General features: G+C 44.1%; 1 protein-coding gene across 2 annotated transcripts; it reads right to left on the minus strand.

Annotated features, from left to right (window-relative positions):
• Positions 1-6,514: 6,514 nt before the first annotated feature.
• On the minus strand, positions 6,515-12,164 carry LOC123157099 (PHD finger protein rhinoceros). 2 transcript variants are annotated; one of them, XM_044575345.1, is made up of 6 exons: positions 11,687-12,164; positions 10,052-10,670; positions 9,695-9,955; positions 9,190-9,468; positions 8,569-8,660; positions 6,515-7,623 (listed from the first exon to the last, which is right to left on the minus strand). In XM_044575345.1, the coding sequence occupies exons 2-6, from the start codon at positions 10,643-10,645 to the stop codon at positions 6,744-6,746; spliced, it is 2,106 nt and encodes a 701-aa protein (XP_044431280.1). In that variant the 5' UTR covers positions 10,646-10,670; positions 11,687-12,164; the 3' UTR covers positions 6,515-6,743. The 2 variants fall into 2 exon arrangements, with proteins under 2 accessions (XP_044431280.1, XP_044431279.1); XM_044575344.1 differs by having other exon boundaries at positions 9,695-10,670; positions 11,687-12,163.
• Positions 12,165-13,917: the final 1,753 nt, after the last annotated feature.

The following is a 13,917-nucleotide window of genomic DNA, read 5'->3' on the forward strand; positions in this document are numbered from 1 at the left end:
GCCTAATGTTGGTGATATAACTACTGAGTATAAACCGCCCAGGAGGGGCCGGGTTATGCTCATCCGTATTGAAGCCCATGAAGACAAGGAGTATGGCACTTTACTATTGAAGCTTAGAGGCCTAGAGCCCAAGGGCAGATTAGGGCCCATAGACATAAACCGCCATGAAATATGTAACCTGTGTTGTAAGTTAGGGAAAGGTAGAAACCGAGCCGGACACGTGTATGAGTCGGCCTCGGTATTCTGTAAACCACCGGGCGTTAACCTGTGTATATAAAGGGACGCCCCAGCGGCAGTTCAGGTACAAGAAAACAACAACTCGAGAGATAGGTAAAGCGGATTCGCTCCCTGCTCATCGAGACCCCATCAATTCCACCACAACTGGATCATAGGCTTTTACCATCACTGCAAGGGTCGAACCAGTATAAACTCCCCGTGTCCTTCCGTCCGGTTTAACCCCTTTAAGCTAATCTTGTTGCAATGGCTCCACGACTAAGTCCTCTCACTAGGACATCTGACGTGTTAATTCCACGACAGTGGGTGTTAGAATCATTACTATGTAATCTAGATTATTGACTCTAGTGCAAGTGGGAGACTAAAGGAAGTATGCGCTAGAGGCAATAATAAAGTTGTTATTTATATTTTCTTATATCGTGATAAATGTTTATTATTCATGCTAGAATTGTATTAACCAGAAACTTAGTACATGTGTGAATACATACACAAACAGAGTGTCTCTAGTATGCCCCTACTTGACTAGCTCGTTAATCAAAGATGGTTATGTTTCCTGACCATAGACATGTGTTGTCATTTGATCAACATGATCACATCATTAGAGAATGATGTGATGGACAAGACCCATCCGTTAATTTAGCATTATGATCATTTAGTTTTATTGTATTGCTTTCTTCATGACGTATACATATTCCTCTCACTATGAGATTATGCAACTACCGAATACCGGAGGAACACTTTGTGTGCTATCAAACGTCACAACGTAACTGGGTGATTATAAAGATGCTCTACATGTGTCTCTGATGGTGTTTGTTGAGTTGGCATAGATCAAGATTAGGATTTGTCACTCCGAGTACTTGAGAGGTATCTCTGGGCCCTCTCGGTAATGCACATCACTATAAGCCTTGCAAGCAATGTGACTAATGAGTTAGTTGCGGGATGATGCATCGGAACGAGTAAAGAGACTTGCTAGTAACGAGATTGAACTAGGTATGATGATACGACGATCGAATCTCGGGCAAGTAACATACCGATGACAAAGGGAATGACGTATGCGGTTATGCGGTTTGACCGATAAAGATCTTTGTAGAATATGTAGGAGCCAATATGAGCATCCAGGTTCCGCTATTGGTTATTGACCGGAGATGTGTCTCGGTCATGTCTGCATAGTTCTCGAACCCATAGGGTCCGCACGCTTAACGTTCGATGACGATTTGTATTATGAGTTATGTGTTTTGGTGACCGAAGTTTGTTCGGAGTTCCGGATGAGATCACGAATATGACGAGGAGTCTCAGAGGTAAAGACTGATATATTGGAAGGTTATATACGGACACCGGAATGGTTCCGAAGAAGATCAGGGATTTTTCGGAGTACCGGGAGGTTACCGGAACCCCCGGGAAAGTTATTGGGCCTAATGGGCCATAGTGGAGGAGAGGAGACAGGCCACAGGAGGTGCCCCCCCCTTGCCCCAATCCAATCAAGGGGAGGGGGCGCCCCCCCCCTCTTTCCTTCTCCCTCTCCCTCTCCCTCCTTTCCCCTTTCCCCCTCTCCGTTGGAAGGAAAGGGGGGGGCAAATCCTACTAGGTTTGGGGTCCTAGTAGGACTCCCTCCCTTGGTGCGCCTCCCCCTTGGCCGGCCTCCTTCCCCCTCCTTTATATACGTGGGCAGGGGGCACCCCAAAGGCACATCAATTGTTTCTTAGCCGTGTGCGGTGCCCCCTCCACAGTTCACCACCCCGGTCATATTGTCGTAGTGCTTAGGCGAAGCCCTGCGCAAATCACATCACCAACACCGTCACCACGCCGTCGTGCTGACGAAACTCTCCCTTGACTCTCTACTGGATCAAGAGCTCGAGGGACGTCATCGTGCTAAACGTGTGCTGAACACAGAGGTGTCATACGTTCGGTACTTGGATCCGTTGGATCGTGAAGACGTTCGACTACATCAACCGCGTTACTAAACGCTTCCGCTTTCGGTCTACGAGGATACGTGGACACACTCTCCCGTCTCGTTGCTATGCATCTCCTAGATAGATCTTGCGTGATCGTAGGAATTTTTTTGAAATACTGCATTCCCTAACAATTACATGGCAGATCTATATTAAAATTACCATGGTAATTTAATTAAAATTGCTATACTTTGTTTAATAAATTTGTCATGTATGTAAAATAACCGAAATTATGACCAAAATTGCCATGTCGGATGTATTATTATAATTTTCCATGGTATCTTAATTACAATTGCCATGGTTCGTATAATAATTTTGCCATGCATGTAAAAATAATTATTCATCACATATGGCAAAATACATTTGTTCCACTACTGGGGCCAGTGGAAAAATTTACCATGGCAAATGCATATTAAATTTTCCATGTTATTTAAAAAATAAATTGACGGCAAAAAAATTAGTCCCCATTTGGCAAAATGTTGTGTATATGGTAAGGTAAATAAAAATATGGGCAAATTCAGAATGTCCGCATTTCGCATGTGAACATAGAAACACACAATGGGTTTGGACGTCACATCTATATATTGTTGCCATGGTAACCACAAAAAAAACATGTTGCCATGGTTCCTTCAGAATCTGGTTTTTGCCATGGAAACTTAAAAGCATGTTGCTATGCTTAGGATTAAAATTTCCCATGATGGAAAAATTAGTGTAAGTTTGATATGCTAGCAAATTTAGTGTAAAATCGGCATGATTCATCCGAAACAATTTACAATGAAGCTAAAAAAGAAGCATCATAATGCAATTTTCACACACTAATTTGTCATGGTGCCAAAAAAAACATGCTACATGCTGCCATGATGAAAATTTGAAAATCATACCGCCTAAGTTTATTAACAATGTCACCCGTGTGGCATTAATCAAAATTGTTTTGCCAAGGCAAACTACTGTTGCATGATTTGACATAGAGTCAATTACACCACTAGTACCATAACTTGGCATAAAAATTCACTTTAGTGCCAAAACTTATGACATACATTGAAGTGGTGTTATAACTTGGCTTTGGCATACATATACGGTGCAAAAAGCATTTGTATACGGAAATAGTGTTGACTAAGCACGCCACGTGGTGTGGGGCCCGCTATCATCTACTGAACGGTATAGTACAACGTGTGGCCGATTATTTTTTGAAAACCCCTTGGAATTATTTTTCCTAACGAGAAGTTTGTAGACACATGTCAGGTCCATCCGTGAGCGAGCAAATTATATGCAGAAATGAAGCGAGCAAATTATATCCGTGAGCGAGCAAATTAATTGCATTATGATGGAAAATTTAGTGTAAGTTTGATATGCTAGCAAATTTAGTGTAAAATCGGCATGATTCATCCGAAACAATTTACAATGAAGCTAAAAAAAAAGCATCATAATGCAATTTTCACACACTAATTTGTCATGGTGCCAAAAAAAAACATGCTACATGCTGCCATGATGAAAATTTGAAAATCATACCGCCTAAGTTTATTAACAATGTCACCCGTGTGGCATTAATCAAAATTGTTTTGCCAAGGCAAACTACTGTTACATGATTTGACATAGAGTCAATTACACCACTAGTACCATAACTTGGCATAAAAATCCACTTTAGTGCCAAAACTTATGACATACATTGAACTGGTGTTATAACTTGGCTTTGGCATACATATACGGTGCAAAAAGCATTTGTATACGGAAATAGTGTTGACTAAGCACGCCACGTGGTGTGGGGCCCGCTATCATCTACTGAACGGTATAGTACGACGTGTGGCCGATTATTTTTTGAAAACCCCTTAGAATTATTTTTTCTAACGAGAAGTTCGTAGACATGTGTCAGGTCCATCCGTGAGCGAGCAAATTATATGCAAAAATGGCGGCTGATGTGATTTGAACCCATGATCTGGGGCATGAAGGGGTATGCGCCCAACCAATGCACCAAGAACTGTTTTCACTTTTGCGAGGATATGCATCATATATGTTCCTTACACCTTAAGCGGACCGGCCCATTTTGCTCTGACATTTCTTTAAAAAATTGTAAATTATATGTAAGTTATAATTGTGTGTTATAAATTAGTTAATTGTAGAATAAAAATAAATACTTTTATATAATAGATATTTTTTGTTAAGAGCATGAGCATTTTTAATATATATTATATTTTTAAGTATATAGAAAATATAAAATTACTTTGATACTTTTATAGAATATGAAAATTATTATTGCATAATTCTTTTATTTATAATTTAATCATATGGATAATTTATGAAATAATATGGGAATCGTTGTACAATGTAATATTGTTATTATATTATTTATAACATAATATTATAATTTATGTATTTGAATTTCTTAAAAAATAACGCTGTTGGATGGGGTTGTGGCCACGCGCACCTGATGACTACATGTTGCTTGTTTGAATCCCAACAAACTATTTTTACATTATATGAATATATGCGTCTTAAATAATAAACACTTTCATAGAATATATGAGTATTTTTTAAAACTATGGACATTTTTTAACTTATGCATTTATAAAAATATGTAGAAAATTTCTTAAAGCATGAACACTCTACATTAATATCTTGTTAAAACCCTGAAAATTTGAAACTTATTTAAACATTTATTAAAATATGTAGAAAAATATAAAATCCTAAAGCATCACACACGATTAAAAAAACTGCAGAATGGTGAAGGTTCTCCAGCTAGCTTACGGCCATATGATATATAACGTGCGTTTTTTGTTACAATATCAAATGCTTGTGTGCGCAAAGGGTTAGCCATCCGCCCCTTATTGCTGCAGGTCACGTGTTCGAATTCCATAGGCTGTCATTTTTGCACACAATTTGCTACGGATGGACAAACACCTGCCACGGACTTTACTGTGTGAAAGAAAAGAATTCCGAGGGGTTTCCCATAAAATACCAAGCCACACGCCCTACCTCTACCGTTCACTGACTGACAGCGGCCCCACGCCACATGGCGCGCCCAGTCAGCGCCGTGTCTGTATATAAACGTGATTTGCACTGTATATGCACGTCAAAGCCAAATTGTAACACCAATTCAATGTATGCCGTAAGTTCTGGCACTAAAGTGATTTTTCACGCCAAGTTTTAGCACTAGTGGTGTAATAGACTCTTTGACATACTTTTAATGAGTTTTGTCATACTGTCCACATGAATTGTAAGGGATAACAAATACATTCTTTCACTGCATGCTCTTGTTGAAGATCAATTGGCTATGGGAAAAAAATACACCTAGTCGCTGGGATGAAGCCGTGTGGCGGCCATCCGAATGGGCGCCTCATAAATCAGAGGGAGCGGTGGAGGTCATTAATGGGAGGGTGGTCAGCAGTCCGGTCCCGATGATATTCAGAATGTGGCTGTGCGTGTACGTGCGGCGCGCTGCTGTATCACCGGCGCTAGCGCGAGGAGGAATAGCCTGAAAGTTCCCTCCCACAGTGGCGGTTGACTCATAAATCGTGAAATTTTCAACCAAAAATGGTAAACCTACGTAACCTATGACGTGAAAGCTACGGTTTTTTTCTTCCTCAACTAATCCCCCCCCCCCCCCCCCGCCCTCCCGAATTTCACAGGGTGGATCTGGGCCTTTTTTCCAACCAAATCGGTCAGGTCAGCTCATTCATAAATTACATAAGAATCTTTACGTTAGCAAAGCTCTTTTTCAACTAGATAGATCTTTCAACTAATTCATGCAGTTTTTTTCAAGGATTTTGTTCATCGCTGGACCTTAATAAAAATATATTTAAAACCCGACTTGCTTAGGCACTAGGACTAAAATACAGGGGTGCTAGTGCTGCAATCCATACGGTAGATTTTAAAATGTGTTTCTCAATTTTTTGAGAAACTATTTTTTTTAATTACTCTTATATATAAATTAAGTAAACATCTTTTGCTAGGCGAACCAATCCGTGGTTCGATGGTTAGGAGGACAGTGGTATCCCAACCCGTCAGGGTTCAATTCCTAGTGCTCACATTTTTCTTAATTTATTTTAGGATTTCGGAAATGCACGTTCAGTGGGATGAGACATTTCCATCAACAATGAGGCGCCTGCGCTGACTTCGTCAATCTCAAGATTATATGTCAGCTCATTCTCTCGGAGGTGCTTATAGAGGTAGTGTGTGTTTGTAGGGATGAGTGTACGTGTGTATATATGAGCGCATGTGTCTTATTGTGTTCTAGAAAACATGTTTTTTTTAGAACAATTTCAAAAATATCTAGATTTCTGAGATTCGAGCAAGCCACTATTTTCATGACACAAACGTTCATCTGCCTTCACGAATTAAAAAACACCTTGCCATTTACCACCACTTTCTCCACTTTTTTTCTCTTCTGTACTTTAAAAACAAAAAGGCAAAGATATAAAAAAATCGCAATAAATGGGCCAGATATTTTTCTTTGCGAAAAAGTGGGTCACACTTCTTGCCCCAACGAAAAATAACTAAGCTTCCAAAAGGCCCGGCCCAACGAAACCTCCTTAGTGTGCCACCACGAAATGTACACAGCCCAGGTCACCCCTTCCTCCCGTTTGCCGCCGGCGACGTCTCGCCGAGCACGGCGGCGGCCGAGTCGACGTTGGTGAGGAGGTACTCGTAGATCTTCTTCCTCAGCCGTTCTATCGTCTGCTCGGGCACACCGTTGTATGCAGTGGCGGGCGCTGCGGCGCCGACCTCCTCGTCGCCCGCGTCGTGGGGCGGAGGTTCCACCGGGGGCGGCTTCCCGATCTCGCTGAGCCAGTCGTTGACGCGCTTCAGCTGCGGGAGCATCCTGGCCGCACGGTCGCGGTCCCATGGCGCAGCTGCCGCCACGTCGGCTTCAAGGAACCGCTCTACGAACTCCAGGAACCACCTCCTTGCCTCCTCATCGAGCCGCCTCGCGAGCTCGCCCCTCTCCTCCGCGCCGCCTCCCCTCTCCCACTCCGGCGGAGGGGCGGCCATGGCCGCCGCCGCCGCCACGACATGGACCGGCCTCCCCTTCCCCTTCGCGGGCGACAGCCGCGACTTCGCTGGTGGCGATGCCTTCGTGGTCGCGGCCGGCTTCACCGACTCGTCGACGAGCACGACGGCCAGCGGCGAGGACGTGTTGGCGGGGGCCGGCCTGAGGTTGTAGAGGGAGAAGGCGGAGAGGTCAGTGGCGAGACCGGCGCCCACCCAGGATGCTGCGCGGCGGCGGCGCTCCGCTGCAACGGCAAGGGATTCCTCGTCAATGCTCGCGGCTTCGCCTGCTGTTGACTGGTCCGGTGAAGTCACTGTAGAGGTCGCTGCGGCAGCCTTGGCAAGCGAGTCAGCGACGACGGTGGCACGCGACATGGCTGAGTGCAGAGCGAGGAACTGCTCCACGGCAAGCTGCGGGTTCTGCTCCTCTGCCGTCGAGCTCACCTCGGCATACGAGCTGCTCAGACCAACAAACAACAGTGAAGGTAATTAAGTTCTTACTGCATCAATGTACTCCTACTAGTTCACATTTTGATGAATTGTAATGTTGGTGTTACTGTAAAACTCTTACGTGAGCAGAGCTGGAGGTAAAAGAAAATACAATGCATTTGCTTTTATAACAATTAATATTTCTAGAGGACACATTAGAGCGGCAAGTACAAGTAGGATGTACTTCTGAACACGAATCAGCACACACACTGTGTGAAGATGAACACTGGCACAACCTTGGCTTTCTGCGACAAGAACATGTGGAGTGTAAGCTCCAAACATGTGCAGAAATAATCACTAGTCCGTGTATGGGTCAAAAGGAGAGGGAGCCAGCCAAGATGGTTGATGGCATCATTGCCACATCCAAGCCAGCTAGTGCCAAGACATTTGCAACGTGTGAATTATTTTCGGAACCATGTGAGGTGTACCTCAGACAGATGTGGAGTATCAACTATCAAGGCTGTCAACGGTTAGAAGCCATGTGAAATTTGGATGCTATCTATAAAACTGTTTCATGTTGCATTCTCAAAGCATAACTTAAGGAGTAATACAGTAATTAGTAAAGTTGGATATAATTGCATATGGTGATTGTACATTGTACTGGAAGAATTCATTTCTTGATTTTTAAGCAAGTCTTGTTCAGTACATCTAAGGACTTTCTAACATCTTGTCGATATCGACTCAATAAGAGCTAACATAGTTGCCAGCCTATAAACTAAAGATGCATTTGAAAATAAGAAGTATCGAGGTACTGTCAGAGAAAGAGGAATAGAACAGCTAGCAAAAGATGGGCTATTCAAGGTCATTGAATATTAGACTCTTGAAGGCAATGGACACAGCAATGTCATGAATTGTTGTTAATTATATATGTCCTCACTAAAAATAAACTATGTAGCGAGAGGATAAAAATTACCTTAAACATCGAAGTAAGCTCTCTGCAGCAGAAGCTTCTTGCATGGCTTCAACCGCAGCCATTTGTGCGGCATCCCTGTATTTGAGAAGCTCCTGTAACAAAATATAGTAAAATCATGAAGAACAAGTACGTAACATAAAGCATTTAACCACCACATGCCAAACTGTTATCTTATCACCCCCTTGGCAAAAAATGGTACTCCCTCCATTCACAAATAGTATAAGATGTTTTAGATATTTCAATATGGACTACATACGAACTGAAATGAGTGAACAAACACACTAAAACGTGTCAATATACATCCAATTCAGAAAAAAGTTAAAATATCTTATATTTGTGAATGAAGGGAGTACATTGCTAGCAGGCAGTTCCATATTTGCATCATTCCATGGCTTAAATGAAATGAAAATATTTACAGCAACAGCAAGATAAGACCTCGGTTTGTAAATAGAAAAAGAAGCGAATATATTCGTATATCCACACATCAGTTGAAAAACGTTGATTGTGGATTTGTTTATTCAGTAGATAGCCATAAAAAAACAGTATGCTCAAGGTGCCAGAAAGTTAGAAATGCTAGACGAGTATTAACAGTTAGTGATCATGTGAATGAGCTATCCGTACCTTTCCTAATTTAGCAAGTGAAGGAGGAAGTGCCGTCCATGAAGTGCTCGCGTCCGTCAACTTTTTGCTATTTGCAGCAATCTTCACTAAATTTGTAATGTTGGTGTTACTTAAAACCCCAGATGTCCTTCTTATAGGAGAAAGATGCTTATTCACCGGTCGGTCAGAATCATCTGATGGAGCACTTGCTGTGCTCTTCCTTGGAGGAGTCAGAATCTTAGTATCATCCTTGTGTGAGGGCTTCTCATCTGCTGGTGGTGGCGGTCTTCGTCTAGGAGTCTGTCACAAAACAACTAATAGTGCTTAGTCATTCTGAATACTGCATGGAGATGGGCACTAAAATGAATAATGGCAAGTTCAAGCATTGGTGTGACCTAAACCATTCTTAGAAGGTGACCAAGATGTTCAGAAGATAGTTTCCTAGATCCTCTATCACTAGAACACTAGGCACAAATTGAACGTGACACGCATTTACCAATATAAACGACAAGCATAGTCAGCATACCGATGTGCTTCTAATCTCAGACTTCCTGTCAGCTTTGGCTCCCTTTGAATCTGAATTGGCCTTGACGTTTGCATCTGCCTTCCCTTCCCAGCTTCTTCTCAACGACTTTGGTCCCGATTCAAGACTTAACAGAGTGTTACTAAGGGAGTTGCCTGCAGAGGACTTCCTCCCTGCTGTAGTAACCTTCAACACAGAAGCTGCTTTTTCTAACAAGGATAACTTTGATGGTGATGACTTGTCTGCTCCTTTCACTTTTGTTCTCTGCTTCATGTCATTTGAGAATCTTTCAAATGATGCAGGTAGAGAATGTACGCTGGTAGGCGATGAAGGTGTCGACCTAGGATTGTTTGACTTCACCTTTGACGTAACCACTTCCTTCTTGTCGAAAAGGCTGGCGAGCGCTTGCTTCGAAAGCGAAGAATTCGACTTGGTCAGCTGCGGTTTCTTGCTTTCGGCCCCGTTGTTTTTCACAGAAGCATTTAGTTTCTCTAACTTGCTTTGCTCTTTCTCCAGTGACAAGGCCCCTGCATCCTTGGAACCATTGGCGGGTGGCTGTGCCTTCTTTTCGCCAAGAAACTTGGAGGAACTAGTCATGACAAGGTCTTCGGGAGTGCCGACACACGGATGTCGGCCTGGAACCGGCCTGACCCCCCTCAAGATAGGCACCGGGGTGGCGGCCTCAAGACGGTCTACATGGATGAACTGCCCCAGCTGAATTGTGTCGCTCAATATGAGGTCATGCTGGTCCTCCGGCAGGGAAACATAGGTGGCGTGCGAGGAATCAGACACCTTGAGGTAGAACCCCTGGTTGGTGAAGAGATCGCTGCCAGCAAGCGCCGGAACAATGCTGACGACCTGAAGAAGGGACGACCGGTGCTCGCCCGCGACTTTGACGTCGCTGTTCATGTGCTGAAGGAGCTTGAGGAGGACCCCGGGCACAAGCGAAGCCATTGCCGTAGCTCCCAAAGCACATCAGCTGCACATTATTCAGCACAATTCAGAAACGGCGATCATTGTATTGAGGAAAAAAAACATGGATGACTGGAGAGAAGTGGGACTGAAAAGCGAGCAAATGGTGATTAGTCACTGGTAGACAACCTGGGCTATATATCCTACCAAAAGGGAAAGAAGGATCTCTCCAACTACCAAATGCAATAAAGGTTCCAGCTTTGTAGATGGCTTAATCCAAACTACTAGTACTAACAATTGTGTACTGCAAATCCTTTATAGGCTCACAATGAACACACAAGTACTGTACCCAGTGGCCAGTAGAAAACACAGAAAGGATAGTGTAGTACAGTATAAAACCATGCAGTGCCGTTTGCTGAACCAGGAAAGCACAGAGCAATTCAAGTTAGGGGGAAATGGGAAGATTGGTGTACCTATACCTACCCACCCAACATTGCTAGTACTAGTACTGGTTGAAAGGAAGTAAAGCAACACATAAATGGCAGCAGCTGTTGCTGCAAGGGGTGAGGGCTGGAGGGAGAGTAGGGACGGTGGTGTTTTAAGGAAGGGGTTTGATTGATTGATTGATTCAGTGGCAGTGGGAAGATAAACAGGAGCATAAATGAGCAGATCCAGCAACACAGTCAAAGCGGCCCTATCTCCCATCCCATTCCCAGCCCAGAAGTGCATATAAACAAACAGAGGTAAAAAGGAGAGGGTGAAGCAGCGAATCTTGAGCAGAACAAGTGGTTATGTTGAGACTTGGCAGCCAGTGATGGAGCTGCATAGGAGTAATAGCACATGGCAAATGCTGTGTGATGTGATGTCCCAGAATCGAGATAAAGAGAAGCGGTCTCTCTCTCTCTCTACAGCTTGCTAGGCAATCACCCATAAGCAAATCTTTGAGGGGAGGAAGAAGTGAAAAAAAGCAAAGATGGAAGCAAAACAAGAAGATGATATACTACTACATAAATAAATCCTGCTTTGGAGAAGAATAGAAAGAAAGAGGCGAGGAAGAGGAAAGGAAGACATGTTGACACGCACCTCTTGAGCGAAGCCTGGTGAATCCCGCGAGGCCGTGAGGCACAGGTGACAGGACTCCCTTCTCCTTTCCTCCCAGCTCTTCTTCCAGTGAAGAGGAAGAAGGGAGGATGGGTGTATGTGGGGAAGAAGAAGGCGCGGCGGAGAAGACGACTGATTCCTCTCGTGCCTGCGGTCCTCCCTCCTATGGCTATGGAATAGAGGAGCGAGGGAGGCGGCCTGCTCTGATCAGGGAAGCCCGCTCGCTCGCTCGGCTTGTCACATCCAAGAATCCCTGCCCGTTGGCCCTCGCGCGCGCGGCTGTGCCAAGAGAGGAAATGGCGCTTCTGCCTCTCTCTCTCTCTCTCTCTCTCTATCTATCTCTAAAATGTGAGGGGGAGGGGAGAGAAGGTGGCGACTTCTTGGAGCTGAGCCTGAGCGCACGCGGGCAGCGAGCAGTAGCAGCAGCGGAGCAGCGGCAGCAGGCACAGAGAAAGAGGGAGCAATACTGTGGCTGGCGTGCAAAAGCGCTGTGTGTCTAGGAGATCGTATCGTACCCATGCTGGGACCGGGGAGTCAGTGGGCGTGGTTAAGGTGGGGCGTCGCTTTCCTTTCCATGGGATGGGGCAAACCGAGTTCCCAGGACAAGCTCTACGTGCATGGGTAAAAATATTTTCCGTTTGTTACGACACCAGCGGCTCGACAAACTTTCACGCGCTTTTCATGAGATGTGTGAATTAGTACGAGCAGCGTGAGACATTACAAGAAGGCGCACGCGCATGCGGAGCATGGAGGCAACGCTACTCCAAAACAAGTCTTTCAAGAGCTCTATTTGTTCCACTTCCTTGGACAATGTAAGACAATTTTCTCCCTCCATCCAAAAATACTTGTCGGAAATTGATCGAAATGGATGTATCTAAAACTAAATATGTCTAGATACATTCATTTCTCCGACGAGTATTTTCGGACGGAGGGAGTACTACTTAGTAGCTCAGTACAAGTACGCGTGCTAGCGGCAGCTAAAATTGGTTTGGTCAACGGCTCAACGGCGTCTGAACAACCCAACTTGATTGGATTCATTGCCGACACTTTACACTGGTTTGACTTTAGAAACCAAACCACCAATCCACTATTAGCACCGTACTTCTAAACGTACAAACGCATTGACTCTGACTGTGAGTGCGCATGCCCTTCATTATCCATGTTATAGGAAAAACAAAATCCGTCATTTTTAACGGATCAGGAATATTTCTGTAGATTCTGCACAGCTGCATAATCCAAGGCATGATACAGAAGACGGACAGAGTTGCCCCCATGCATCTGCATTTTGGTCAGCGTTGGGAATAATAATGCAGTCGCTGCCTCGATGATAGTACTAGCTGATAGGGATCTCGTAACCACTGTATAATATGCATGCGCATATGCACTGCCGGTTGGTAAACCAGTTGCCAGACTATTTTTATGCATGTCTGTGTGTGCATCGTCCAAACCACAGCTAAAATCCATGCATGCTCATGTGTTGGATAACAGTTCAAACTTACTAGTAGTACTAACTCACTGACTAAATGTTTACAGTACTGGCTTACTTGAAAAGTAAGGAACAAACTCCACTTTTCCCCTCGTAGTTGGAAATGAAAACGTGTGATACTGAACCCAAGTGCTCGAAGAAACAAAAAGGTGGCCTTGGTTGAATTAGCTCCCACAGCGCACCAGTAGTAGTTCTTGTACTGGTACTGGTAGTTCCCAGGACAAGCTGCTGGACATACTACTACGTGTACGTGAATTAGTTCTTGTACTGGTCAGTATTCCATTCCATTAATCTAATCTAGGGATTTGCTAAATCTGCAAGGCAACACTGACTCTCCAAATTTGCTTACATGTAGCACGTCGGTTTATCTAATTAAGTGCCTGATGATTGATTCAAATGTGCAATACCTAATCACGATGATCCTCCAGAGCTAATTACCACGTATAGACATTTTTTTTTTGAGGGGGGTATAGGCAAAATTGCATACAAGAGCATGCACCACAATAGAACCCTGGACAGAGAAAGTTAATCACCGCATGTGTGCAGGAAACATTATGGTCCATGCAGATGCAGGTACCAATGGCGGGGAGGATGATATATTGAGACGTGGCAAGCCAAGTAATAATAAACGTGGAGTCAGATGAGATGTGCTCACTGTCAACTGGCCGAAACCGATGCATGCATGCAGATGCAGGTGCAGGTGCATCCAGATCATCACACAGGTGAG

Source organism: Triticum aestivum, chromosome 7B (assembly GCF_018294505.1).
Source record: "Triticum aestivum cultivar Chinese Spring chromosome 7B, IWGSC CS RefSeq v2.1, whole genome shotgun sequence".
In the NCBI taxonomy this organism is placed as follows: domain Eukaryota; kingdom Viridiplantae; phylum Streptophyta; class Magnoliopsida; order Poales; family Poaceae; genus Triticum; species Triticum aestivum.

Excerpts from the sequence above, each read along its gene's own strand:
- LOC123157099 (XM_044575344.1), bottom strand. The coding sequence starts at position 10,645 with ATGGCTTCGCTTGTGCCCGGGGTCCTCCTCAAGCTCCTTCAGCACATG. Across the intron at positions 9,469-9,694 it reads CTGAGATTAGAAGCACATCG|ACTCCTAGACGAAGACCGCC; the intron begins GTATGCTGACTA and ends GTTTTGTGACAG. Across the intron at positions 7,624-8,568 it reads AGCTTACTTCGATGTTTAAG|CTCGTATGCCGAGGTGAGCT; the intron begins GTAATTTTTATC and ends TGGTCTGAGCAG.